Raw genomic sequence first — 27,936 nt, 5'->3', positions numbered from 1 at the left:
GGAGTTTCTAAGGTGGTGTAGCAATCCTTCTGGGAGGGGTGGTCCTGTCTGTGGGTCCTTCTTCGCTCTGGATGCACGCAACTCGGATGATATCTTGTCACCGATGGTTTCCCGGTACACCAGTTGTTCGCCCTGAACTTTGCTCGGTTGGGTTTTGTTGTTTCTGAAGCACTTTCCGATACACTACTTCCACAGACTACCTTGACTGCGCCAGCTAAGCCGTAATGCCGAGACTTTATATAAAAAAACTTTTATTCGAAAAACTAATCTAGATTCTACACTGTCACCTTATAAACTAAATATAATAAACTCGTCAATCGCCTTTTATTGGTTGAACCTGCTGAATCGGCGTTCCTCCGGGTGGCGTGATTCCGTCGTTCCCACGTCGGGTGAAACTTGCGTAGCTCATCGCTTATCCTCGCGCGTGCACTGGGCTTGGCCTGGATACCTGTTGTTGCTATGGGCTCTGGTGGATGTGTTGATGTTGGCAGGTGGCGGGAACCGTCGTAACGTATATATATATATATATATATATATATATATATATATATATATATATATATATATATATATATATATATATATATATATATATATATATATATATATATATATATATATATATATATATATATATATATATATATATATATATATATATATATATATATATGTTTGTTGCTGATTTTGATTGATGCCTCACCGGCACGAACCCGGTCTCGAAGCACCAATCACCGTATGAACTACAGCATTGGCCCAAACCCAATGCCGTTCTTTGAGGTGTGATATGTGATTTATGAAATTAAACACATTCTACTTGAGTGTCCAGAAGGGAACTGATTTGATTTTATTTCACATTTATTTACAGAGTTGTTTAAACCTCGAGCTGGTTCCGTCGATTTGCTGATTCAAGCGCTTTTAGCCACTTGCCGTTTCGTCGCCATCTCCATATGATGATGACGACGATGATGATGATGAAGAATGCACCGTCCAGAGAATACGATGCGACGTCGTGTGCGCTGATAGTATTTTGTATGATTACGTCGTCTCCGAACGGCCACATCGTGTAGAATTGCGTACTTCGTTGAAATTAGAGAACTGTTGCAGAGCGATGGCGGCGCGCATACTTTTTATACTCCAAGGCGGATGTTTGTGGTACCCGTTTATGCTGAGAACGGACATTTCGATTGTTTGGAAAACGCTTCGATTAAGCGCTTTTCGTTTGTTTGCTGCAACATTGTCGTGGGGTGGTGCTTTACTTTGTGTCACACCATTTTCTCCCCCCTTTGGAGCGGAGCCGCCCGCTCCAAATCGTATCGTTTCGGCTGGAAGGTGAGAGGTCAGCGTCTAAACTTTGAGAGTTTTCATTAGTGTTAAGAGTTTCATTTTCGTTGATGGAGGGTTCTATTGGCAGGGGGGCCAACAGCCTTACATTTCTTTTGTAGAGATTGGTTCCTACGCGAACTGTACCCACTCGTACAATTCCGTCTTCACCAGCGTGCGTTTTGATGACAATTCCCATGGGCCACTTTGCCACAGGGGTGTTGTCATCACCAATTAAGACGATCTGACCAACTTGCAAATTCGGATGCTGTTTGGTCCACTTAGCTGCACATCTTAAGTGCTGTAGATATTCATTTTTCCATTTCTGCCAGAATTGCAGTGTCTGTGATTGAATGCGTTTCCATCGAATTGATAAGTTTCTTTCATCTGTGGCCTTGTATGGGATTGAATGCGCTGTCTTGGGCCTTCCTATGAGGAAGTGACCTGGGGTTAGTGATTCTGGTGCGTCAGGATCCGATAGGATCGAGTATAGAGGTCGGGAGTTCATTATCGCCGTCACTTGGTAAAATACTGTTTGAAGTTCTAAAATGTTAAAAATTGCTCCTCGTGCTGCTGCCGTGAATAATCGCTTGGCGACCTTTATGTTAGCTTCCCAGAGCCCTCCTAAGTTGGGGCTCCTGGGGGGGATGAATGAGAATCGTATGCCTTGCTCTGCGGCTATTCCTATTAGTTCATTTTGAAATAGTTCGTCGTTATAAATTCTCCTTAGCTCAGCAAGCTCGCGGCTCGCTCCTACAAAGTTGCGCCCGTTATCTGTGTAAATGATTTCGGGCCTACCGCGCAACGATTCAAATCGCATTAGCGCGGCCATGAATGCGTTGGTCGATTGATTTTCGACCACTTCGATGTGGGTTGCTTTCGTTGAGAAGCATACGAAAATGCATGCGTATGCTATTATTCTTGATTTGGCTCGCTTACTTGGTAGTACTTCGAATGGCCCACACAGATCGACGCCTGTATGGGTGAAAGCGGGTGATGGGTTCACCCTAGGCCTGGGCAATTGGCCTATCCTTTGTTGTAGTTGGCGCGGTCTTGCCCGCGCGCATAAGATGCATTTGTGTACGACTGCTCTGGCCGTCTTTCGTAGATTGCGTATCCAATAGTTGCGCTGGAATTCTGCTATTAAGGTTTCAAACCCAGCGTGCAGGGTTTGTCGATGAATGTGTTCTAGGATTATTTTCGTGAAGAAGTGCTCCCGTGGGATCCACGTGAGGCATCGTTGAGATTGTGGCAAATCAGCTAAACTGATCCTGCCCATGATTTTGATTAGCCCATCCTCTATGACAGGACTTAGACTTTGGAGAGGGCCTTGCTTGGTAGGCGCTCCATTTTCTTGCATGTTACATAATTCGATTGGATGGCAGGTAAACTGCATATGCTTGATTAGTAGCTTCGTTCCGGCTTCTAATTCGTTGAGTGTGATTGGGCCTGAGACTAATTCTTTATTGATTCCTCGGCGCTTAGCTGCCGTCGATTTAGATAGAAAATTGTTCATTGCTCGGTTAAGTAGGGCGAAATGCCGTCGTGTTTTCTTGAAGGAGTTATGGTGTGGGTAACTTTGGATTAAATCCTCGGTTTCGATTTTCTTAGTTGCTTCATGTTGTGTTTCTGCACTCGTCTGTTCTAGTTCGATTACGTACAATTGCGAAATGTGTTCAGGTTGGAGTGCGTATTCCGTGGCGTGGAGCCACATTACCGTTTTGGTGGTGAGTAGCTGGTCTACAGACACCCCTCGAGAGACAATATCTGCCGGATTTTTGTCAGTTGGCACGTATTGCCAATCTTCTTTTTTCGTTAGTGTTTGGATAGCATTGATTCGATTGCGTACATAGATTTCCTTATGTGGCTTGTTGGATTTAATTCAAGCCAAGACCACCTTTGAGTCACACCAATAGCGAATATTTTGCACTTGGTGCGGAACGTTGCTAACGACCCTTGTCATTAGTTCAGCCAGTAACTTTGCTCCTAAGCATTCCTTCCGTGGGAGAGTAATTTTTTTCAGAGGCGTAACTCTTGATTTTGCGCATAGCAAATTCATGGACTTGTGTCCATTGAGATCTATGGCGTAAGCATATATCGCGCAGCCATAGGCGACGTTGGATGCATCGGAAAAACCGTGCAATTCTAAATATTGATGGTTACTTGGAACCGCCTGTCGCGGAATGGCCAAGTTCGCTAGTTTCGGCAGTGTTCGCTTGAGTTTCTGCCATTCATGTAAGGTTTCGACTGGGATTTCGTCATCCCATTTCAGTTTAGTTTTCCAAAGGCCTTGAAGAAGGATTTTGGCCGTTATGATAATGGGCTGCATGATGCCCAAGGGATCGTACAATCGTAGTACTTCCGAAGCGAGTTGGCGCTTCGTCATTTTCGAGTTGTTAGATGGCACATCTTCTACTTGGAATCTGAATGTGTCGTCGTGTGGTGACCATGCTACGCCTAATGTTTTTATTACGTCTTGATCACCAATCGTGATTACCTGTTCTAAGTTTTCGTTTGGAATGTATGATAGTAATTGAGCATCATTAGACGCCCATTTCCTCAAGGGAAATCCGTATGTGTTGAGCACTGCCTCTCTTGATTTGCATTGCTTCGTGAGTTCTGGTATTGAATCTCCCCCCATCATGAGGTTGTCTACGTAGAAACATCGTTGAATTAATTCTGCGGTTTGGGGGTGCGTTGATTTGATTTCTTCTCCTACTTGGTAAAGCGCCCGGCAGGCCAGGAAGGAAGAAGCGGCTTCTCCGTACGTTACAGTTGTCAAGCGGTATGCATGAATTTCTTCATTGGTTTGTGCTCTCCACAGGATAAATTGCATCCACGTGTCATCGTCATGGACGTTGATTTGCCTGTCCATTTTGGCAATATCGGCTGTTACCACCTTGTCGTGGCATCTGAAATCCAGCAGCAGATCAAATAAATCTCGCTGAATCACTGGCCCGCACCTTTGCAGGTCGTTCAATGATCGGTTGATTGATGTCTTAGCGCTAGCATCAAACACCACTCTTAATTTCGTGGAGGTGGACTCTGCTTTTATTACGCAGGAGTGCGGTATGAAGTACTGGACTTTGGCCAGGTCGTTTGGTGATATGAGCTTCATGTGGCCCAACTCTAGGTATTCTCTAAGGAATTCTCGATATTCTTCATATAGATCAGGGTTCATAATGAGTCGTCGTTCTAGTGATAGAAGGCGTCTTCTAGCTTGTTGATAAGAAAGCCCTAGTAGTTCGGGCTCTCCGTTCATAGGAATTCGGACGATGAATTTTCCATCCGAGCCTACCGTAGTGTTTTTGCTAAAATGATCTTCGCATTCATTTGAGCTTGAGTTAGTTGCACTAACTGCATCGTGGTTCCAAAATTGCTTGAATAGGCAATCTAGTTCATCGTGATGCTCGTCATCACGTTCGTCATGGTTTTCCACTTTCACAGATACTACTGCTAAGGTGGCCTTTGGTTTAATGTGCGTAGAGACTAGTCCTCCGACTAGCCATCCGAGTGCTGATTCTTGAAAGGTAGGGCCGGTTGCCAGTTTAGTACACCTGGGGCCCAAAATTTGGAAGAATATTCTCGCTCCGAGTAATATTTCCACTCCTCTTTTCTTGTAAAGCGTTGGATCTGCCAACGTAAGTCCGGTTAGCACCTTTATAGATTCGGGTTTCATCTGCGCGTTTGGTTGGTCTTCCAGTACTTTGGGCACCACCATCATTTCAATAGTAGTTTGGAATTTTCCGCATCTAGATGCCATCTTTGTTATTATTTTCTTACTCGTGTTGATACATCCACCCACCCCCTTTATTGTGAGATGAGCGTCATGCTGGGGTAACCTAAGTGCTTGGGCTGCTTCTTCAGTTATAGTTTCGATTTGGCTGCCGGAATCCAGCAGACATCTGAGTTGGTACCACGCCGTGGCACCCTTTACGTTCATTTAAGCTGTGGCCAAAAATACATATTCCTGGCTTAGTCACTTTGAAGGGCCTGCGGCCATCTCGAGCGCTACCTTGTTAGGTTCTCTTTTGTCATTAGATCCAGTGGGCCTAGGGTCTCGCTGCTCGTGTAGCAACGAGTGATGAGGGCCGTTGCATTCACGGCATCGATGTGGTGATTTACATCCTTTTGTGGTATGTCCCCTTCCGAGGCAATTGAAGCATCGTCCTTCTTTCGATACTAATTGCTTCCTTTGGGGGACGCAGAGATTGGCGTAGCTTGGACACGAATAGATGGTGTGTCCATTTTCACTACACCCGAAACATGGGCGTGAATCCACTACTTTGGTGCTAGCCAAAGCTGCGGTCTTTGTTGGTTGTCGGGGCTTGTTTTGCCCTTCATCGTGCGGCTGACATGCCAGCTGGTTGGCACGTCTTTCGAGTTCAGTTTTAAACTCGACCCATGGATAGACCTTGTGAATATCCAATCGTTCTTCTAGTTTTGAGACGGTAGCATCGTCTAACTTGCTTTTGACGACACTGACGATTAGCCCGTTTGCGACGCAATCGAGCCCGCTGGTTTCGTTCGTTATTTGTTTTGCGGCATGGACCGTTGTGTCCATCGCATCGATAAGTGCCATTATCGCCTTGGCACTGGGGTTGTTCGCTTTCTTCATGCGAATCAGTTTGGAAAAATAGCCCTCAAAGGCTACCCGTTTCTTGTAGAAGCGTTCTTCGAGCTTTGCCCAGGCTTCGGCAAAGCTAACACCCGAATTTTCGAGTGCCTCCATGGTATTTAGAGCGGGCTCATACCGCTCTAAGCATTTGTTCAGAAATGCGAATTTATCCGCATCTTCGTGTAGTGTTAGTATGCGCTTTTCAAAGCGGCTTTTGAAGGCCAGCCACTCGGTGGGCGAGCCTGTAAATCGCGGCAGCTCGATTCTTGGTAGATGGTCTGCACGCGCCGTTGGGTTCATCGTCTGGTCGAGTGGGGCTAGCATCATTTGTCCCGACTCGTTCGTGTTTAAAAGTTTTTCGAGACTTACCTTGACTCGCAGGTAGGAGGCCATTAGGGGCGCCCTCCTTTTTGAGGGCCCACCATTGCCTTCGAGTTTGAGGAGTACGCTAGACGCCTGCGCATACAGGCCGTCCAGCATTGCAATGCGCGTTTTCACTTCGATTTGCGGTGGCTGGTCTTCACTTTCGCCGAGCCGAACCGCTTCGTCATTAATGTTCTTCAGACCGCCCTCAAGAGCGGTCAATTGATTTTTTAAAACGTCCGCCGTTGCGGCACGTTCCTGTTCAAATTCACTCATCGTTACTGTTCTTCGTTAACACTGTGTTATTTAACCTCAGCTTAGGAGGACTTTGCTTCACTTGGTTCACTCCGCCGGCAATTTGTAGCACTATACCGACGGGTTTTCGCTTCGTGTCACTGGCTCGCGATACGAGCAGCACTATTACACACGGCCTTTGCGTGCCGGTGCACCTGATTTAGTTACATCTGCCGCACTCGGGCGGCAGCTCATTAAGTTAGGTGGGTGGTTTCATGCCACCCCACACGCGAACTGCACTCAGGCAGTGGTTCACTGACTCATAATTGAGCAGCATCATTTCACGCAGCACTTATCACTTGCCGACGTGTTCTTTGTTCGTTGCACGGCCGCACCCGGCCGGCAATTCAATGGAATTCGTTATTCAATTCATTCACTTCGATTGGGTGGTCTGATGCCACCCCGCACTATGTGTCGTATTTAGCCTCCTAAGGCTTACTTTCGTTTCTTTCGATAGCCGGCGGCGGCTGAGTGGGAATATCCCGCACTATATTCCACTCAATTTCAACAATGATTGAATTTCTTAAGTTCAACAGCGAGCTTTTGTAAACGAAGCTCATTTTTCCGCGGATGACCGCGCCGGATGCCATCTCGAAATGAGCCTCGGTCAATTTAGTAAGTGCCCACGCTTCAATGGTGGACACGGGAGACGCTTTCACTCTGTTGAGAGTGTCATGCATTAGCAGCATGCACTTCGTAAAAAGCATGTTTAGATTGCCCTGTTCAGTCATTTTCACTAGGTTTCCGCAGTAAGCGGCCTTTTTTCACTTAATTTGTTTTTCACCGCATATTGCACTGCGGCTTATTAATTAGTCATTCGGATCACTTTTCTTCGCGCGCGAAGTGACCCGATCACGTCGGGGTCACCAAAATGTTTGTTGCTGATTTTGATTGATGCCTCACCGGCACGAACCCGGTCTCGAAGCACCAATCACCGTATGAACCACAGCATTGGCCCAAACCCAATGCCGTTCTTTGAGGTGTGATATGTGATTTATAAAATTAAACACATTCTACGTGAGTGTCCAGAAGGGAACTGATTTGATTTTATTTCACATTTATTTACAGAGTTGTTTAAACCTCGAGCTGGTTCCGTCGATTTGCTGATTCAAGCGCTTTTAGCCGCCTGCCGTTTCGTCGCCATCTCCATATGATGATGACGACGATGATGATGATGAAGAATGCACCGTCCAGAGAATACGATGCGACGTCGTGTGCGCTGATAGTATTTTGTATGATTACGTCGTCTCCGAACGGCCACATCGTGTAGAGTTGCGTACTTCGTTGAAATTGGAGAACTGGTGCAGAGCGATGGCGGCGCGCATACTTTTTATGGCCCTCCAAGGCGGATGTTTGTGGTACCCGTTTATGCTGAGAACGGGCATTTCGATTGTTTGGAAAACGCTTCGATTAAGCGCTTTTCGTTTGTTTGCTGCAACATTGTCGTGGGGTGGTGCTTTACTTTGTGTCTCGCCAATATATATATATATATATATATATATATATATATATATATATATATATATATATATATATATATATATATATATATATATATATATATATATATATATATATATATATATATATATATATATATATATATATATATATATATATATATATATATATATATATATATTAGGGCATTGCAAAAAAAACTTTTTTTTGAATTCTCAAAGGCCCCCCCTCTCATATTGTGGCAAATGTCAAAGTAAGCTCAGATGCCAAATTTCACATCATTTGGACAATTTTAGACCCCCGCCCACTTCGCTTGAAATTTTTTGAAATTGGTACTATGGGAAAATATGGAGGAAAAATACATTAAATGCTATAACTTTCGAAGTAGCAATCAGAAAATTACAATTTATACCTCTTTTGAACGGAAATAATCTAAGTATTTGAATGAAGAGATATTTGTTTCTTGAAAAATACGGGAAAGTGGGGTACTGGCTCATTTTGACCCCAAAATCCCCTATTTTTAATGATTTTTCTGCTCCGTGATGCAAATCATACATATTTTGTAGTTTTTCTAATGTGAAAAAATCTCAGAAATCGAACGGAACCATTTTGACCTTAGTTCGAATACGAGAAGTTGGGGTTATAGGGCTTTTTGTCAGTCATATTAAATTTTATCATTTTCTCATGCATATATCTCTATTATTCTTCAATCAATTTTCATAAAATGTAACTTATTGAACGTGTAAAATTCTGAGGAATAAAACAAAAATAAAAACGTTAAAGGTAAAATTCAGAAACATCAAACTTTTTGATATTTACTCTACAAATCTATTTTTTTTCATTATTTGTCATAATACCTCAACTTCCCCTATTTTTCCAGGAATGGAACTTTTCTCATGTGATCCCTAAGCATATTTTACACTAAAAGTAGTAAATTAAATAAGAATTTTGTTGTTAAATGGAGTTAATATGTGCGATTTTATGATAAAAATGTGAAATCGACACTATATGTCAGATAATTTGATGTTCCTGAATTTTACCGGTAACGAATCTATTTTTGTTATAATCCTAAGGATTTTCCACGTTCAACAAGGTATAGTTTATGAAAATTGAGTGAAGAATAATAGAGATATATTCACGAGAAAATGATGAAGGTTAGTATTAATGTCAAAAGGCCATTTAACCCCAACTTCTCGTATTCGGACTAAGGTCAAAAGGGTTCCGTTAGATTTCTGAGATTTTTTTACATTAGAAAAACTACAAAATATGTATGATTTTCATCACGGAGCAGAAAAATCATTAAAAATAGGGGATTTTGGGGTCAAAATGACCCAGTACCCCACTTTCTCGTATTTTTCTAGAAACAAATATATCTCCATTCAAATACCAAGATTATTTCCTTCCAAAAGAGGTATAAATTTTAATTTTCTGATTGCTACTTCAAAAGTTATAGCATTTAATGTATTTTTCCTCCATATTTTCCCATAGAACCAATTTCAAAAAATTTCAAGCGAAGTGGGCGGGGGTCTAAAATTGTCCAAATGATGTGAAATTTGGCATCTGAGCTTACTTTGACATTTGTCACAATATGAGAGGGGGGGCCTTTGAGAATTCAAAAAAAAGTTTTTTTTGCAATGCCCTAATATATATATATATATATATATATATATATATATATATATATATATATATATATATATATATATATATATATATATATATATATATATATATATATATATATATATATATATATATATATATATATATATATATATATATATATATATATATATATATATATATATATATATATATGAATATGCTTTATTTATTGCTTTATTAGTTGTATCACCGCCCAAATCACTTTCGCTTCAGCGTAATCTACGCTCAAAATAATTCTTTTTCTAAATCCCTGAGTGGCTGAGTTTCGATTAAGCAGATCACTGCTCCTCACAATTATCTTCTACCCACTGACTGACACCTCGCGCGGTGCGCGGGTCATGAACTCCTAACCACTATGAACTGACTAAAGGCGCAACAGGCGCGCGTGCGAACACTAATTACTACTTCGAACGACTGACTCTTTACAATTTGACACAAAAGACTTATCATATCGTCTGTGTAGACTTTACTCTGAGAGAGTCTCAGACCTAAACAAAACATTCTTTCCACGCTCGCGAGAGTAAAGACCCCGGTGGATGAATCAGTAGTTCATTATGACTCATACTCGGAGGCCTTTACTTTCTACGGCAGCGTCGCCGTCTGCTGCTAGCAGCAACAAACTGTGTTTAATTAAACAAAGTGTTTATTCGTTTCCGTAAGCATATGGCTTGGAAAGCACGAGTGCATCAAAATATCAGCTTAGCTTAAGGCTGTAGCTGGTGATGTAACCCAGGAAATTAGCTTCCATGGTGCACCACTTGGAGAAATTTGCCTGGGTTGATGCTGGCCGAAAACTATGGGCGCTGCATACCCCCTTACTTACTGAGCTTGATGTTGCCTCGGAGAGACGCATCATCAAGACGATTGCGAGGGTCATTAAAAAAAAGGAATGTGTTAGAAGTCTTTTGCGTTCTAATACCTAAGATTTCCATTACAAAAAATTATGTTTGTTATTCACTATTAGCAAGAAAAAAACGGAATATTTAAAATTTTCTTATCATAGTTTTTTCATTTTTCTATTAACATCCTAACTTTACGATGGTCCTAGTGTGCTCCTCTTCCTGCTTCCAAACGTTACATCCACTCTCGGCTCCTCGACTCGGTTGCGTAGTGGTTCTCGGAATTCAGATTTCGGCATTCCTCGTGCGGCAGGATATTTCCAATTGGTTGAGAAGTGACATCCTTCTTTGTCCACAGAGTACACACTACTCTGGACTTCTGCTTCCGCTTTATACAAAATCTCCTATTTTTAGTCTTTATATTTTTCGTCAATAGACGTGATTTGCTTATTTGTCCTACCGTTTTGATAATTTGACTGTTATAGATTATTATTGTGTTAAAAATATAAATGAACTAAATATTTTTTTGTTATCTTCAATCTCAACTTTTAATTTACTATATTTATTCAATTATTTCGATTTCTGTTTGTTTTCAATTATTTACTTTACGCTTTAAAATTTGTCGTATGTGAGATTACTCTTGCTTATAGTTTATTTTAAAATGAAAACCGACTCGGTTTGGCAATCTTCCTAATCTATTCTTGTCGGATATGTATTTCAAGCAAGAACAAGGGTGTTAGTTGTTAGTAATTGCCCCCAAATCCTTCTTTTTCCTCAAATGTGTTTTTTTTGTTCGAGATCTTTTGCTTACTTTGCTCGTTTTAATAATTTCGAGTTCTTTTGCCTGTTGTGCTCGGTTTTTAGTATTTTTTTTTGTAATATTGTTTTAGGCTCGAGATGGATAATATATTTTTTTGTGTGTTCTTCGAGTTGTGTCTTTTTTGTAATTGTGTTTTTTTTCATAATAATTTTTTCATAATAAATTTTTTTTTTAATTTTTTTCAAAAATGTTTTGTGTCGACAACATTTGTCGAAGCGAGGTAAGTATTTTTTTGGGAATACTTGATTGTCTTCCTTCCTGTCTATCGTGGCTATTGTGTATGTTGCTTCGACATCTTCCCCTATCCAATTGAGGTTTACCCACCTGTAAATAAAGACCTAAATTCCTGAAAATAGATACATGGTATTGCTAACCATGCGGTTATGAAGGAAAATTACTCTGAAATTTTACTTACCAGTGTCAACTACATCCATCCTAGAGAGTACCTGAAAATTACAATTGCCAAGGTGGACTGAAGCGCAACTTGTGAAACCAAATCGAAATTCTCCTAATAATATTTAGAAAGATAGAAAAAAAAATAACGCACTTTGGATGATTTGCGACTCTTGTGAAATTTAAAATGAAATTCTTCTGCAGTGTCTGTCTCTACTGCAACTTGTTGATAACTTTCTTGTTTTGGCATGTTTGCCCTTTTCATAAAATATTTCCCATCTGGGCGTTTTCTCGCCATTTGTTTAACTGCATTTTTTTATATTTAAATTTTAACCAGTGCTTGGACGGATTCATGTCACGCCTCATTGGTAAAATGTAATCTTCTGAGCGTGTTCGCTACACATCTTTTTATAAATTGTTTAATAAAAATTTTCTTTTCCCACTTTCATGTTTTTCGTGACGCTTTCATCACCTATATGTTACAGTGTCCATTAACACTTTTCTTTAATTATGAAACTTTTTTCCCTTGTTTTCACCGCTAAGATCACCGAATGATTATTCCCTTCGTCTTGCTCTTGTATTCCTGTTCTTCACCCTTTTCGCCCTTATTTGGTTTGTCCTCGTTTGTCAACCTCTTCGTCCTATCTGAAATTTTAAACACTCGTTCGTACTTTATTCATTTATCATACATGCTGCCATCAGTTTCCTTGTGTATCATACACCCTTTTCACTCCAGGGGTCTGACTTCCCCTTGCTCATTCATTCTTGTGTTCCCATCTCGATACTTCGGCATTGTTTACTCCGGAGTTTCAAATCGTAGTATAGCTTACACGATCCGATTTAGAAAATACGTGACCTTAATAATTTTGGCTCTAGCTCTGGTCCTTTGACTCTGGCTTTACTTTTATTTTGGCTCTGGTTCACTGACTCAGGCCTTTTTATATATTCATACTGGAATCTTTTTTATAAAATTGTGCTCAGCTCAGGTCCTTTGACTCTGGCTCTTGACTCTTGACTTTTATTTCGGCTCTGGTTCAATGACTCAGGCCTAGGGTTACCACCCCTCCGGGTTTGACCCGGAGACTTCGGTTTTCGGGAGCGATCTCCGGGTCTCCGGATTCTACATCAATTTCTCCGGGTTTGGTGGGAAGAAGCATAGGTTGAATTTTTTTTTGGAATTAATTGATTCTTTACAAAACATTTAAAAAGTCTAAGTTAACTATTACTCTGGTTCAAATTTATTTTGCCCGACTAACCTTTCATTTCAAGGTGGCGAAGATGATTTCACCAAATATTAATAATTTCTTTCACAAAGCAATGAAAATGAAAAACAAATAAAATTACTACAAATTAACCTTCCGGCAGTCGCGCTCTGAAAATCTAGCGAAATCGTCTTAGGTTACCAGCGGCTGCTCGTTCGGTAGGCCATATGCGCGACTTCCGGAGGGTTAAGGAAAGTAATATTTCGTCATATGCTACAATTGAAATGTTGCATTCCACTAAGTCGTTCAAAATGGTGTAAAAAGTTTTTTTGCTGCAATTTTACCAAATCATTTCACTCATAGTGGTGATTATTATATTCTAATCCAACTGACTAGATCAACATCAAACGAGTTCTTTCGGTGTTGTTGCTACTCCGGCAGCGATCCTTAACTGGGCTAGGGAGGTGAGTTTTGCACCTTTGTTGCGAAATGAAAATTTGTTGGTGATGAATAACCGACACCACATAGTGTGATGCTGCAGCTCTGCCTCCATTGCTCTCCTTTTCCTGTTAATTGTGGAGGAGAGCAATGCTCGTTCAACTTATCCTCTACAGTGAGAGTAGCTGGTGCTTTTGTGTTCTTGGCACTTAGTCGGGGAAGTGAAATACTACACCACATTAAACCGATAAAACCGTTCTCAACCGTCAAAAAATACAGCTTTACAGCGATTAAAGTGCTCTAAAATGCCGAGCAATCGCTTGGATTCCAATTTCTGTCTCGTTCCATTCAAAATACACCCCCCCCCTCCCCCCGATCAGTGAAAATCTCCGGGTCAAAGCCTCTCCAGAGGTGGCAACCCTACTCAGGCCTTCTTATATTTTCCTTTTATAACATTGTATTCGACTCAGGTCTTTTGACTCTGGCCCTTCTGTATTTTTTCCTTAGTTTGGTTCAGGTTTCTCGGACTCTGACCATCTCTTGTACTCGATTTTATTATCAGTGTTTTGCAACCTTCATTCTGATTGCCCTTTTTCCATGTATTCAATTTATATTACTTTTATTCGCAACTTTTCCTTCGATTGCATCTTTTTCATGTTTTTATTATATCCCATATTTTATACGACAGTCTACTTGACTCGTTAATAAAAAAAATTTCTCACTTTCTGGCTTTATATTTTCTACCATTTTAAATTGCTTTTTATCGACAGACACTGCTTATTTTATTTTAAACTTTTGATTTTTTTCATGCCCTTCATTTTGCATTCCGTTCTTTATTTGTTCTTCGTTGTGTTGTTCGTATACATATTTATTCTTTGTTCCTATTTCAGTATACACAATGCTGACTAGTATATACATATTGATTTAATAGCTACTTGTGTTTATATGTAGAATAGTTTAATAAGGTGAATATGTACATATGTATTTACAACTATGTACATTTTTTTTATTAGAACTCAGTCCATGTACCTTTTTAATCGGTTGACATGTACTTTCTCAAGTCTATTTCCGTTTTCAATTACGGCTGCTTGCTCACTTGGCAGTTCGACCACTTCGTATGGTCCTCTCCATAGATTTTGCAATTTCTGTCCTACACCCATAGGGGTTGCGTGTACTAGTACTAAATCCCCCCACATAGGTGTCCATTCGTTCGTTGATTTGTCATAGAGTTCTTTTCTTTTTTGCTTTGATAAAATCAGATTTTCCTTTGCCGTTGCGTGCATTTTGACGAAGCATTTCCTGATTTCGCCTGCGTAGCTGTCATAATAAATTTCCCGGTCTTTTCGTTCATAAATTGACGTGGGAAGTGTAGCCTTTCGCCCGAACATCAATTCCTACGGTGTAAATCCGGTCGATGAGTTCGTTGTAGTGTTGTACTCGAATGTGAAGAATGGGAGTAATTGGTCCCAAGTGCCGTGTTCTCCACTTATGTACTGTCTTAAGTAAATTTTTAATTCCCTATTGGCTCTCTCTACTAAGTTTGCCTACGGGTGGTACTCACTGATAGTTATCTTCTTTATCTTTAGAATTTTGCATACATTCTTCATTAGAGAACTAACGAAGTTTGTGCCGTTATCTGTAACTAGCTCCTGTGGAGTACCAAATTTACAGATCACATGTTCTACGAAAGTCCGCGCTACTGTTTCGCTTTCTTGATTCTCCATTGGTGCTACGATTAGGTATCTGGTGAGATCATCCTGTATCACCAACCCATATTTGTTTCCCCAGTTTGATTCGGGTAGGACGACTATATCCATATATAATTTTTCCAACGGTTCCGTTGCCGTTGTAGTAATTTTCATTGGGATCCTATTCCTCTTGTGGATCTTGTTTTTCTGGCACGACTCGCATTGTCGTACGTAATTTTCTACGTCTCTGCGCATGTTATTCCATTGGAATAGATTCTTAATTCTGCGAAGCATGCGTTTCGCTCCCACATGTCCTCCTAGAGGGGCATCGTGAAATTCCAGTAGGATTCTTTCTACTTCCTCTGTTTTTACTGCAATGCGCTCGCAATCCGCATTGTACAGCGTACATTGCTTTCTGCCTTTCCATGCCGCGAATTGCAGCATTTGGATCGCCTCATATTGTCTAATTTTTCTAAATGAAACAACCTGTATGTTACTTGAGTTGGGCATTTTGCTGATCAATGTGGCAAAGCCCTGCATGAATATGTCAAAAAAGTCTTTGCTGTCTAACAGCGTATTGGCATTTCCTGGCATTATGATGCCAAATAGTTTTTTCTCTGGAACAGAAAGGATACTGTCATGCACATAATCCTTCAGTCCATGCAGTAAGTCGCAAATTTTAGAAATTTCAGCGTACGATGTTCTGCTATTCAAAATATCAAAATTGGCGTCATATGTTCCTTCGGTGTCAATCACCGATGCAAAACTAAGGATTTCGGTGGGGATTGAATTGGATGGTATTGCTTCCTCGAATTCCTCATATGTTTCACTTATGTTGCTATTCTTTTCCGCATCTCTTGAGCTTTCATTGTTACTCATATCAATGACGTCAAAATCGTCACTGGCGGCTTGATTATTTCTCGATGTTTCGGAGTCTTTTCTTTGCTTTTGCGCTCGCGTCAATACTAACACCGGGACAGCTGATTCTTTGTTTTTGTCGTCCATTTCATTGTTTTGTGGTAGGCGAGATAGAAAATCCGCAACCACATTCTCTCTTCCTTGCTTATATCGGATGTCGCACTCAAGGCCTTGTAGTTTGAGCCGTAATCTCGTAAGTGTTGAAGAAGTTTCTTTTAAATGCCATATTGAAATTGGTGGACGATGGTCCGTATATATTATGAATCGTTGTCCAAATATATAGTGCTTAAAGTATTCTACTGCCCATATAACAGCGAGTAATTCTTTCTCAATCGTGTGGTAGCGCCTCTCGGCACCGACCAGTCCTCTACTTGCATATGCAATTGGGCGATCTGTTGACTTTTCGTTGGAGAGCACAGCGCCTATTGCAAAGTCGCTTGCATCCGTAGTAATTACGAACGTGTCTTCGTAATTTGGTCTTACTAATATTGGGTCCGAAGTTAAGTGTAATCTTAATTCGTTGAATGCGTTTTCACATTCCGGACTCCACACAAACTTTGCTTCTTTTTTAAGTAAATCATTTAGAGGTTTCCTCTTTGCGGCAATATCTCGAATGAATTTGCCATAAAAATTTACGATTCCAAGAAAGGATGTAACTTCCTTCACCGTTTTTGGTCTATTCATGTTCTTGATTGCCTCCACATTGTCTCCATTGGGTACGTCCTTCGAGATGACATGTCCAAGATACTGCAATCTCTCCATGAGAAGATGACACTTCCCAGGCCCCAATATGAGGTTGTGCTCCCTCAGAGCTTTCAAAATTCTCTCCAAGTTTTCATTGTGTTCCTTTACTGTTCGACCGAACACAACGACATCGTCCAAATATACGAAGGCTTTGATACCCTTTAAACCATATAAAATTGTGTTCATTAGTTTTTGGAATGTTGCTGGGCTATTTTTAAGTCCCATTGGCATTCTAGTGAATTCAAAATGACCTCTGTGGGTTGAGAATGCCGTCTTCGCGGCATCCCGTGGGTGAATTGGCACCTGATAAAATCCGGATTTCAAATCCAAAGAGGAGAAATAACAACTATCTCCTACGTTGTCCAGTATTTCGTCAATTAGTGGTATCGGGTATACAAATTGTTTTGTAATCGTGTTTAGAGCACGAAGGTCTACTACGATTCGATACTTTTTATTACCATTAGCGTCTGGTTTCTTCGGCACACAAAGGACCGGGGCATTCCAGGGACTTCCACTAGGTTTGATGATGCCTTGTTTCTCCATTTCTTCGATTTGTTCATCGATTTGGGTCTTTGTCGACTCCGGAAATCGGTATTGTCTCTTGTTGATGGGGATATTAGTTGACGTTTCTATTTCGTGGATAGCGATATTCGTATGTGATAGCTTATCGCCGTTAAAAAGAAAACGTCATTATAATTTTCAACCATGTTTCTGACTGGTTGAAACATGTCTTCAGTAAGGTCTAACTCGCTAGCTAAACCTTTCACTCTATCCTGTCCGAGTAAAGGTCTGAACTTAGCATTTTCTATGAAATCGAAATCGCGGCTTGCGTAATTCGAGGTCAATTTCATTATAGTTTGAATATTCCTCGGTTGTCTTTTTAAACCCATTTTTGTTGTGGGTCCTTTCCGCGGTATTATTGTTTTTAATCGGTGGAATCGTAGCAACAACGTTATGTTATTTGGTGTAGATCATATATCGTTGTGTGCCAGATGTACTTTCCTCTGCGAATACATCTTCCGCGAAGAAAGTCCCATTTTTACCTGGGCCTTCGCTCGGGAAAAAAAACTGTCCAGCGAGTATAGCTCGAACTTTGGACTAAATTTTATTGGATCTTGCTGGATTGTTATAGTACCAGCGGCATTATTTATCATAACCACATATTGGTTTATGAAGTCCGCCCCCAAAATCCCTTCTAACATTAAGTCTTCCACCACATCAAATTTGGCTGGAAAGGCTCTATCCAGAAAGTAATCTCCACCGTACCGTAACTAGTTTTGGGTACATTTGCCACTCCTGTATATCTGATCGTTTCCGATCTATCAATGTTGAATGCACCTATACTTTCAGTTATGTCCTTTCGGATCATGCTACCTCCTGCTCCTGTGTCCAACAGGAAATTTACATCTCCTAGCGGCTCGTTCCCGTTATCTAGTTTTATTCGCGGTAAATTAGTGATGTCCCGCTCCATTCGTAGTTCGATTCTTTCCGGTATTTTGCCGTGTGCTTTAATTATTCTTGCTACTCGTTGTTGTTTCTTTTGTAATTATTTTTGAAGTAGGTTTTCTGATCAGTTTCGTTATCATTGAAGTGGTGGTCTACCATCATATTTTCTGATCCGCATTCCGGAATCATGCTAGTCATAAACCTTCTTCTATGAGGTGTATCAATTTGATATTTTAGTTTTTCCATATTGTACTGAGATCCAGCATCAGTATATTTTATAATTTCCTCTATCTGGCTTACCTTTTCGGCTAGAATTTCGCGTTTTCGCGACATATTTGAAGACATTTCATTAATTTTTGTTATTTTATTTTGATTTTTCTTATTTATCGCATCCCTTCTTGGGGTCTTGTTACGTACTTCTTCAACATATTTAGTTGAATTCATTCCATCCGTGTTGTACGGAATATTTGCCTTTCTTGACGTAATATTATCAGAACTTTGCATCTTATCTCCATTTGAATTTTTGTCGATCTCATTCGATTTACTGAGGGCGATGTAGTCCAAATGCTGAGAGATAAAAACTGTGTGTTCTTTTAAAAATTCTGCTCCAATGATTCCTGGAACGCATACATCTTTTACGACATAAAACTTTATTTTATATTTGGAATTGCCAATTATGAAAGTGGTTTCTACTGACCCAATAGATTCTGTTTGTGTAAGATTAAAACCGGTAATATTTACTTTATCTCGGTAATGGATGAGTCCAGTGGCGTAGTAGCGGGGGGGGGGGGGGGGTTTGGGGACGAAACCCCCCCCGAAATATTTTGGAGAAATTTGAAAAAAATGAATATGTTAAACAAAAATATGCCTAATATTTTAAATGAAATTCTCAACGTTTCAATTGCAAAAGTTATCTTGTGAAAATATTTCCTTGTAGTGAAAATTGGCTGCAGACTGGACACCTACCTGTCGGCACGTTGTGGACGCTAGCTCAACCGCCGAGGACTATAACGAGTAGATCGCGGCGAAGCGAGGAGCTAGGAGCTTAATAGTTCACGAAACGGATATAGGTACCGAGAGAAATTTCGCCACATTCTGTAGTCCTTGACTGACGGCGAACATGGACTGGAGAGTGTGAGAGAAGTATCCCCATGGAGGCCACCAGGCGATTCCCTACCATATCGGCCAATGGAACCCTGCTGCAGCACGAAGAAGGACGGGCGGCAAGCTAAAGTGGAAGACGAAAGCCTTTAACGAAAACCTCTTTGTTGAGTTACTTCGGCGAACAACGGAATCAAGTACGTTGATACGGCTGACGGCTAGAAGGATTGTGACGGCTTGTGACGTTACAACATCACGAAAACTAGGGCCATGTAGTAGACGGCGTGCAGCTTACTGGTTAAATGAGTAACTCAGTACGCTATGCGCTGCTTGTCTTAGATCCAGAAGGCAGGTTCAGAGCGCAAGATCGGAGAGTAAGGAGGAGCGCAAGCGACGTATCTAGAAGGTAGGGACTTTTTAAAACGGGAAATCAAGCTTAGCAAGCCAATTGCCATAAGTAGCTGTGCTGAGAAATAAACGCCAATCCTTGGGGGACGCGTACTGATTCGTCATGACGAAGACGAGGGTCCGTCGACACGAGCTGAAATATACCCGGGTAAGCTAAAGATAATCGATGAGGGTCTCTTCCCAAATCACGATTCAACTACCTGGTCACCGACACCGTACGGCGAAGAAGAAGGAGGCAACACAGTCGAGTGGCAAGTGACTAACGACGAGCTCAAAGACGCGTCGATGTGACTAAAATCAAAGAAAACCCTCGGTCCGGATGGAATACCAACCGTGGTGCTGAAAGCTGCGATCCTGGCATATCCGGACATGTTCAGGATGCTACTGCTGACGTCTTTAGACGAAAGTAATCCCCAAAATAAGGAAGGTGCAGAAACTGATGTTGCTGCCAAAGTCAGTGAAGTCACCGAGCCATCCAGCCTCGAATAGACCAGTGCCGCAGCGTGCCATAAAAGAATGAGCCAGATCCTGAAGAGCTACTTCCAGAGTAGAGCACTGCTGTACCAGACGGCAATGCGAGTCGCAGCGGGCGTTACTCAGGGCTCCATTCTCTGTCAAACACTTTGGAATGGGATGTAAGATGCACTGATAATATAAATTCGTGAATATAATAAATCATGCAATGCACGAATTCATTCGTCGTTTTCTGCAACGAAGTATTTTCGTGCATTGTAAATAGTAAGTTTCGTTCATTTCATGAACAAGAATGGCCGTATGGTGAACGAAAGTTTTCGTAAATTTTACACATTTAATGTACACTGCACGAATTTTATCGTTGATAACGACATTATTTTTCGTGAATGAAATGAAATGTTTTGTTTATTTTAATAAACGTTTGTGTATATTACGAACGATTTCGTTGGTCGCATGAAATCTTTTCGTTTATCTTAGAAAAGTTTTCGTATTTATTGGCCTCTTATTGTTTTCGATGTGGCCAAATCGCTTTTATTGTAATACGAAGAAATGGCCGCTTGATGAACGAAAGTTTCTTTTATTTTAATAAACGCTTATGTATATTACAAACGATTTCGTTGGTCGCATTCGATCTTTTAGGATCGATGTTTGACAGCACCGATCTGGCAGAGAAAAACTCAAAATTATTCATACAAAATCAACGAGCAGTTCACGACGGCTCAACTGATTCTGTACTGCTCCAGATTCTGAATCAACTGGAAGCGAAAGAGGTTCAGGAAATCTTCCTGCAACCGGCGGACACGGATACGACTACTAAATAGTCAGACAACAACAATTATCTGACGAATAGCAACAATGGCTCCATATTGCTCTTTTGACGTGGACGGTTTGACGAATGGTGCTCGTAAATATTATAAAGATATTCGTATATAACAGCGAACGACTCGTTTGCTGAATGAAGCTGTTTCGTAATAAGCCAACGAAAGTCATTTCGTGGTTTTCACGAAAAACTCGTAATAGAAAATAAAAGGGTTTCAATAGAACTACATCATATATACGAAAAATTCGTATATTTTATTAAAGTTGTTTGTACGAAATAAATTCCTAGCGATTTACGAATATATTCTATCAGTGTGGGGTCTTAACAATGCTGCTGCCAAGGAAAGTGAAAATCGTTGGTTTCGTGGATGATGTGTCACTAACGGTGAGACACTTGAAGAAAATCGGTGACGGAGACAATCGATGCGATCGAGAGCTGGATGAACGGGTCAAGCTGCAAATAGCTCACTACAAGACGGTTTTGTTGTTGGACAGCAACTGAAAAGCGGTTCAGCGGATACAGATCACCATCGAAGGGCACGTGAATGCATCGAAGCGTGCACTGAAGCAATTGGGAGTGATAATCGACGACTGATTGAGCTTAAACAACCACGTTGATTACACATGCGAAATGTCGGGTCTTTATCTAGTGTTTCGTCATCGATACTGCTTGGGGTGCGGCGCTGAAAACCAAGTGAAACTGCGAAAAGCTGAACAGGACGCTTCGACTACTGGTCGTACGAGTTGCGATTGCGTACCGGAGGCAGTATGACTTGATGCCGAGATGATCCCCATCTGCATTACCCTGACGGAGGATATCAAGTGCTACAATCAATGAAATGTCAGAAACGTGATGAAGATGATGAGAATCGATTCGATGATGACGTAGCTGCAGGCATAGGATAATACGGAGAAAGGAAAGTGGACCTACTGGCTCATCCAAACCTGTCGACGTGGGTCAATAGAATGCACGGAGAGATGACCTTCAACCTGAAACAGCTTCTACCGAGCCACGGCTGCTTAAGGAGTATCTTCATCGGTGTGGGCACGCAACGTCAACACTGTGCCTGGAGCGTCTTTGAATGTCCGAGGTTTGAAGTTTTTGAATGTCCGAGGAGAGTCTTTGAATGTCCGAGGTTTGAAGTGACGTGCAGGGAGCTACTTAAAAGGTTGAACACCGCTGATGTAGATCATGACTGCCTTACAGCGAAATGGACATCGAACAACGGTTTCGGGAGAGCAATCACCACCAGGGAACTCTCCGCAGGTATAAGCTAGATCCACCGCCGAGGACTAGTCGTTTAGACTGCAACAAAGCAGCGAGTATGAGTCGTCGAAACGCCAGCGAACCGGATGTCACGCTCCATGCAGATTTGCCAGACCGACTACGGCACCCCACCGGTTGTTCCGATAGAAAAATAGCGAAAACCAAAGAAGAATCGATATTGGGAAAACTTTTTTCGCCAGGGAACTCTCCGCTAGCGTAAGCTAGATTCACCGCTGGGGACTAGACTGAATAGACAGCGACGAGACACCGCTAGTCGCGGGTCATCGGCGCACCAGTGCATCGGATACCCTGCTTCACCAGAATCGCCGAACTAGGCACCTAACTGATTAGCTCGATCTCGGGAGAACTTCTCTCGCCGGGGAATACTCTGTCGGAGTAGGTCAGGTCCATCGTCGGGGACTAGACCGAGTTGTTCGCGAACAAGTCGAGGACTGAATGGACCATCAAGGAAGTAGTGCTAAATGGCCCAAGAAGAGAACTAAAAGGCTTAAAGGAGTTGCGGTGCTAAATAGCACCGGTTACGGAGTCAAAGGGCTCAAGAAGTTGTGGTACTGAAATCAAATAAGAATCGGTATCGGGAGAACTTCTTTCGTCTGGGACCTCTCCTTTAGCTTACAGTCAGATTCACCGCCGGGAACGAGACCGCTTAGACCGCGACGATAAACCACCAGTCGCGCCGGGGCTCCAGCAAACCGGATGCCCACTCTACCGGAATCGCCGAACTGACCTAGCACCTGGCTGGTTGGCTCGAACTTCTCTCGCCGGGGAACTTTTCGTCGGAGTAGGCTAGATCTATTGTCGGGGACTAGACCAAGTAGTTCGCGAATCAGTCGGAAGCTCAACGAGGAAGTGGTACTGAATGGCACAAGGGAACTGAAGGGCTCAGTAAATTAGACAGTCTGAAGTTTGCCGCTTAGATTGTCCTCGTAGGGGAAGAGCATTTATTCTATACCAACAGCTAGCTTTCCTACCTTGACTACCCAAACCTGTTCCCTGAGTTGTTGGTTTTTGAACATTTTTTTCCTGCTCAGAATGTTTTTGAACATTTTTTCATATATATACAAAAAAATTTCATATCCCCCCCCGAAAAATTTTCTTACTACGCCACTGGATGAGTCTGGCTCCAATTTTCGGGAGAGTATCCCATCTTATTACATTAAGGAATGCTCCTGTATCAAGCATATATTTAATTTTAACATCTGGCCTTGCACTTGAGGCGATATTTACTAGCAACTGATTATTTCCAGTACATTCTATGTTCAACTTTTCATATTGCGAAGTATCTCCTCCCAATGTAATATTGCCGATATCTGGCATTGTTTTGGGCCTTTCGTGGCCATTGTATTTTTCAGCGGGCAACTGTCTCTTAGTATTTGCACCCTGTCTGGTTGCATAGTAATTTTGTAAATTTTTATTTATGCTTCTTCCATTCGTGAAGCAATTTACGCCCAATTGGCTATTTTGGTCTTGGTAGTGACCTATATTAGAATCATAATGTTGCCTTCGGGGCTTCTGATTCTGTTTAAAATTTTTAGTTTTTTGTATTTTGATCAAAATCTGACCAGTTTCCGCATAGTTCTGCGGTGAATATTTGAAATTACTTTCGCCTATTTCTGGCCGATAATTTCTTTCAGGTAGCTCATAATCTCTACCTTCCTCTATATATTCAATTGGATTTCCGATATATCTCTTCGGTGTCCTACGTTGTCGCGTAACAGTACGTGTACGCGATAATTCTAACAATTCCAGCCTGATTTCTATCTCTTTCAGACACTGGTTTTCAATATCTACTTTCTCTAAGTAGTCAAGTAATTGCTCTAGAGGCATCCCTCTGTGTCCACGCGCAAATAATTTTAACTCTTCATTTCGCAGACCCGCGATAAAATGTAATCTAAGGCTAATAATCATTGGCATATCCTTGATGCCAGTCCCTTCATTATAAACATCAATTTGGTCTTTTATTATTTCAGCCCGTATTTTATATTCTTTAAACGATTCGTTCGGACTTTGTCTAAGGGTCTCAATTTTTGAAATTACCTCTTCTATCTGTTCTCGTTTACTAAATTTCTTTATTAAATTTTGTTTTAATTCTGGCCAAGTATCGGTTTTAATTTTCAATATTTGGGCTGCTGCATTTTTTCTTAATTTTAAGAGTACTGCATAGCAGAGCGAAGAAAAAAAATGCTGACCAAAAATTTTGTTCATGTGCGGGGCAATTCTGTTTGTTTTTAATTTTTTTTGTTTCTTTTTATGGCAACCTATACCATGCCACTAATGGCTTTTCGCAATCGTGCTTTTTATGAAGCAGATTATCATTATCAATACAGATTGGGACCAAATCTATATTGATAATGTGAAACTCAGTCGAAGACGTAGCTCGTACGCTTGCTCCCCTGGTAGGAGACTGGTAAGAACCGCTCGAAAGTGTTAAAAAAACAGCTGCAATGCAACTTTGGAATGTGAACTGTACTTAGCAGTACCCAGATTGGGACCAAATCTATATTGATAATGTGAAACTCAGTCGAAGACGTAGCTCGTACGTTTCTGCTTATTTATTAATGTGTTAAAAGCAAACACAAACACATATAGTGCTGTGTGCTTTCCCATTTTTAAATTGATTCGCCAGAGGCTTGTTCTGAGCGATACTAACAATGTATGTTTCCCTGGTATTGGGTGATGATTAATTCTCATTAATTTTCGAACTTTCTGTGATTCCGAATGACCGACTTAGTACCCTCCGGCTTTATACTAGGAGGTCGGGTTGCATTATATGCTTTTTTTGTGCGAGATGGTTTTCATATTGAATGAAACGTTGGACAGCTACTTTTGCGTGTCACCTACAATGTGCTGCTCTGGGTCATGATACCCTGGTAGCGCTTTCAGTGGATCTTTAATCAGTGATCCTTATATCCTTAAGGAGGGTCGGTATTAATAAAACAAACTGACCTGATAGCTTGGACTCGCCATTTCTATCGGTCTGTTAGTGTTAGTATAACAAATTTGTCATCGAGTTAGTTTTGTCATCAATCTGAAAGTTAGTGATTATTTGCTTAAATACACTCAAGTTTTTTTTTACGCGGTTTTTTTTTGCGCGGTATTTTTTTACGCGGTTTTTTTTACGCGGATTTTGAAATTTACGCGGTTTTCATTTACGCGGATTTTGAAATTTACGCGGTTTGCATTTACGCGGATTTTGAAATTTACGCGGTTTTCATTTACGTTACGCGGTTTTTGAAATTTACGCGGTTTTCATTTACGCGGATTTTGGAATTTACGCGGTATCCATCAATGAGGTTCCCTTTATCGCGGATTCTTAAATTTAAGTGGTCTTCATTTACGCGGATTTTGAAATTTACGCGGTTTTCATTTACGCGGATTTTGAAATTTACGCGGTTTTCATTTACGCGGATTTTGAAATTTACGCGGTTTTCATTTACGCGGATTTTGAAATTTACGCGGTTTTCATTTACGCGGATTTTGAAATTTACGCGGTTTTCATTTACGCGGATTTTGAAATTTACGCGGTTTTCATTTACGCGGTTTTCATTTACGCGGCTCGTATCCCCCGCGTAAAAAAAAACCTGAGTGTAATTACTTTAAACCCCGTATATTAGGGTTACCAAATGGGCTGTAAGCGAAATAAGGACATTTTGAATTTTGACCGAGACTAACAAATTTTACTAATCTTTGACTAAATGTGTTTGGTTGAGTGGTGTTAAGAAAAGATTTCCAATATTTTTTTTAGAACAGCGCTTTATTGTTCTTCTGGGGTCCTAAGAAACTATGCAGAATATTAGGTCGTGGCATACCGTGTTACATTTGAAATTTGTAAGGATATTATTGCGAGAAATCCTATATTTTTCATCTTCATTTCCAAAAATCAAAGTTTTTTCTTAAGAGAACTTATTGATTAAAGTCCATGAAGCTACTAAGAAATTTGCCGACTGTGCTAAAAAGTGATAGCTGTTTAAAATTCGATCGGTCGAATTAGAGGACAAATCTTTTTTTTTGTCAGCGCTCAACAAGATGAGAAACATGAAAAGTATTAGTTTGTAACTTTTCTTCAGGCAATAAAATTTTTGGCTGAACTAAACCTTTTGCTAGCGCATGCAAAATAACTGGTGTATTGGTATGTGTACGATAAAAGTCTCTTTCCTCTCGATGCCGTTTGTTGACCAAATCATCGGTCCTCACCGTATGGTGGATTGTTGAGCTGTCTGATGTGATGATCTCTCTCTCTCTCTCTCTCTCTCTCTCTCTCTCTCTCTCTCTCTCTCTCTCTCTCTCTCTCTCTCGCGCGCGCGCAACATAATCAAGCTTTGTTTATGTTGCACACTGGTGTCACAGCGCATCGCTTTACTCTCCCGCAACAAAAAGTCATCAAAATACCGATGAGTTGCTGATGGACTTAAGAACGTACCTAATGTGTTTGGAAAATGTTGCTTTTTTTGGTTTGCTTTTCATGAAGTCAACCGAAGCACAAAGTTAGTCAATACCACTGTACTTTATACTTGAAACGGTTATATAAGATGCCCATTAGGGTGACAATAAAACGACCATTTTTGAAATTACTAATCTACACCCCCTAGCGTCGTTCCAAATCATGAAAAAATGACACTGTCCAAATTTGAGCGAAATCGGTTAACCCTAACCCCTCCCCCAACGAGTTTAAAGTTTGTATGGGATTTTTGGCCAAAATGTATGGGGAAACACTCACAGTTCACATTATCGCCCCTAGAGGTCGCTGTAAACTTCCGAACACGGTCCTAGGAAGAAATTAAGCTTTTGAAGATATGCCGAACAAGTCGAAGACTACAAGACAATCCAACCAACCGTTAAAGAGTTATTAACGTTTAAAGTTGGATACTAAGTTGGAAGTTGGAATTAATTTTGCTCACTGGTGCCATCATGTAGTAGAATTTTGCATTTTTCAAATGAAAGAATAAAGTATTTTTTGCTACTCTACAACTTTGTAGAACATCTAAATGCTCCATCTCTTAGCGTTGTACAGATAGGAGCATTCCCTTTAGATTGCTTGGCTCATTACCGCCACCATGCGGAGAAATCCTGAAACTTTCCAGTGAAATCAAAAAGTCCTTTTATTTCTCTACAACTTTGTGGAACATCATAACTTTCTATCTCTCGTCGTTTCAGAGATATATGAGTTTTTCCTAACCTTGCCCCACCTTTGCATGTGGGTCACATATATGAGATAAGCGGAGTACGCCCTTTGCGAATGTTAAGCAGCAGTATCCAACTTTAAACGTTAATAACTCTTTAACGGTTGGTTGGATTGTCTTGCAGTCTTCGACTTGTTCGGCATATCTTCAAAAGCTTAATTTCTTCCTAGGACCGTGTTCGGAAGTTTACAGCGACCTCTAGGGGCGATAATGTGAACTGTGAGTGTTTCCCCATACATTTTGGCCAAAAATCCCATACAAACTTTAAACTCGTTGGGGGAGGGGTTAGGGTTAACCGATTTCGCTCAAATTTGGACAGTGTCATTTTTTCATGATTTGGAACGACGCTAGGGGGTGTAGATTAGTAATTTCAAAAATGGTCGTTTTATTGTCACCCTAATGGGCATCTTATATAACCGTTTCAAGTATAAAGTACAGTGGTATTGACTAACTT

General features: G+C 40.9%; 1 protein-coding gene across 1 annotated transcript; it reads right to left on the bottom strand.

The window, feature by feature from the left end:
• Positions 1 to 3,963: 3,963 nt before the first annotated feature.
• Positions 3,964 to 5,086, bottom strand: LOC131687766 (uncharacterized). Its single transcript, XM_058971859.1, has 2 exons — positions 4,043 to 5,086; positions 3,964 to 3,975 (listed from the first exon to the last, which is right to left on the bottom strand). Exons 1-2 carry the CDS (start codon positions 5,084 to 5,086, stop codon positions 3,964 to 3,966), a joined length of 1,056 nt encoding a protein of 351 aa, XP_058827842.1.
• Between the last annotated feature and the right edge of the window lie 22,850 nt (positions 5,087 to 27,936).

The sequence above is a fragment of the Topomyia yanbarensis genome, chromosome 3, assembly GCF_030247195.1.
Source record: "Topomyia yanbarensis strain Yona2022 chromosome 3, ASM3024719v1, whole genome shotgun sequence".
NCBI classification, from domain to species: domain Eukaryota; kingdom Metazoa; phylum Arthropoda; class Insecta; order Diptera; family Culicidae; genus Topomyia; species Topomyia yanbarensis.
Note: the sequence above shows the minus strand (reverse complement) of the source record. Positions and strands in the feature narration are given on the sequence as shown.

Coding starts and splice junctions, on each gene's coding strand:
- LOC131687766 (XM_058971859.1), bottom strand. CDS start 5,086: ATGGCATCTAGATGCGGAAAATTCCAAACTACTATTGAAATGATGGTG.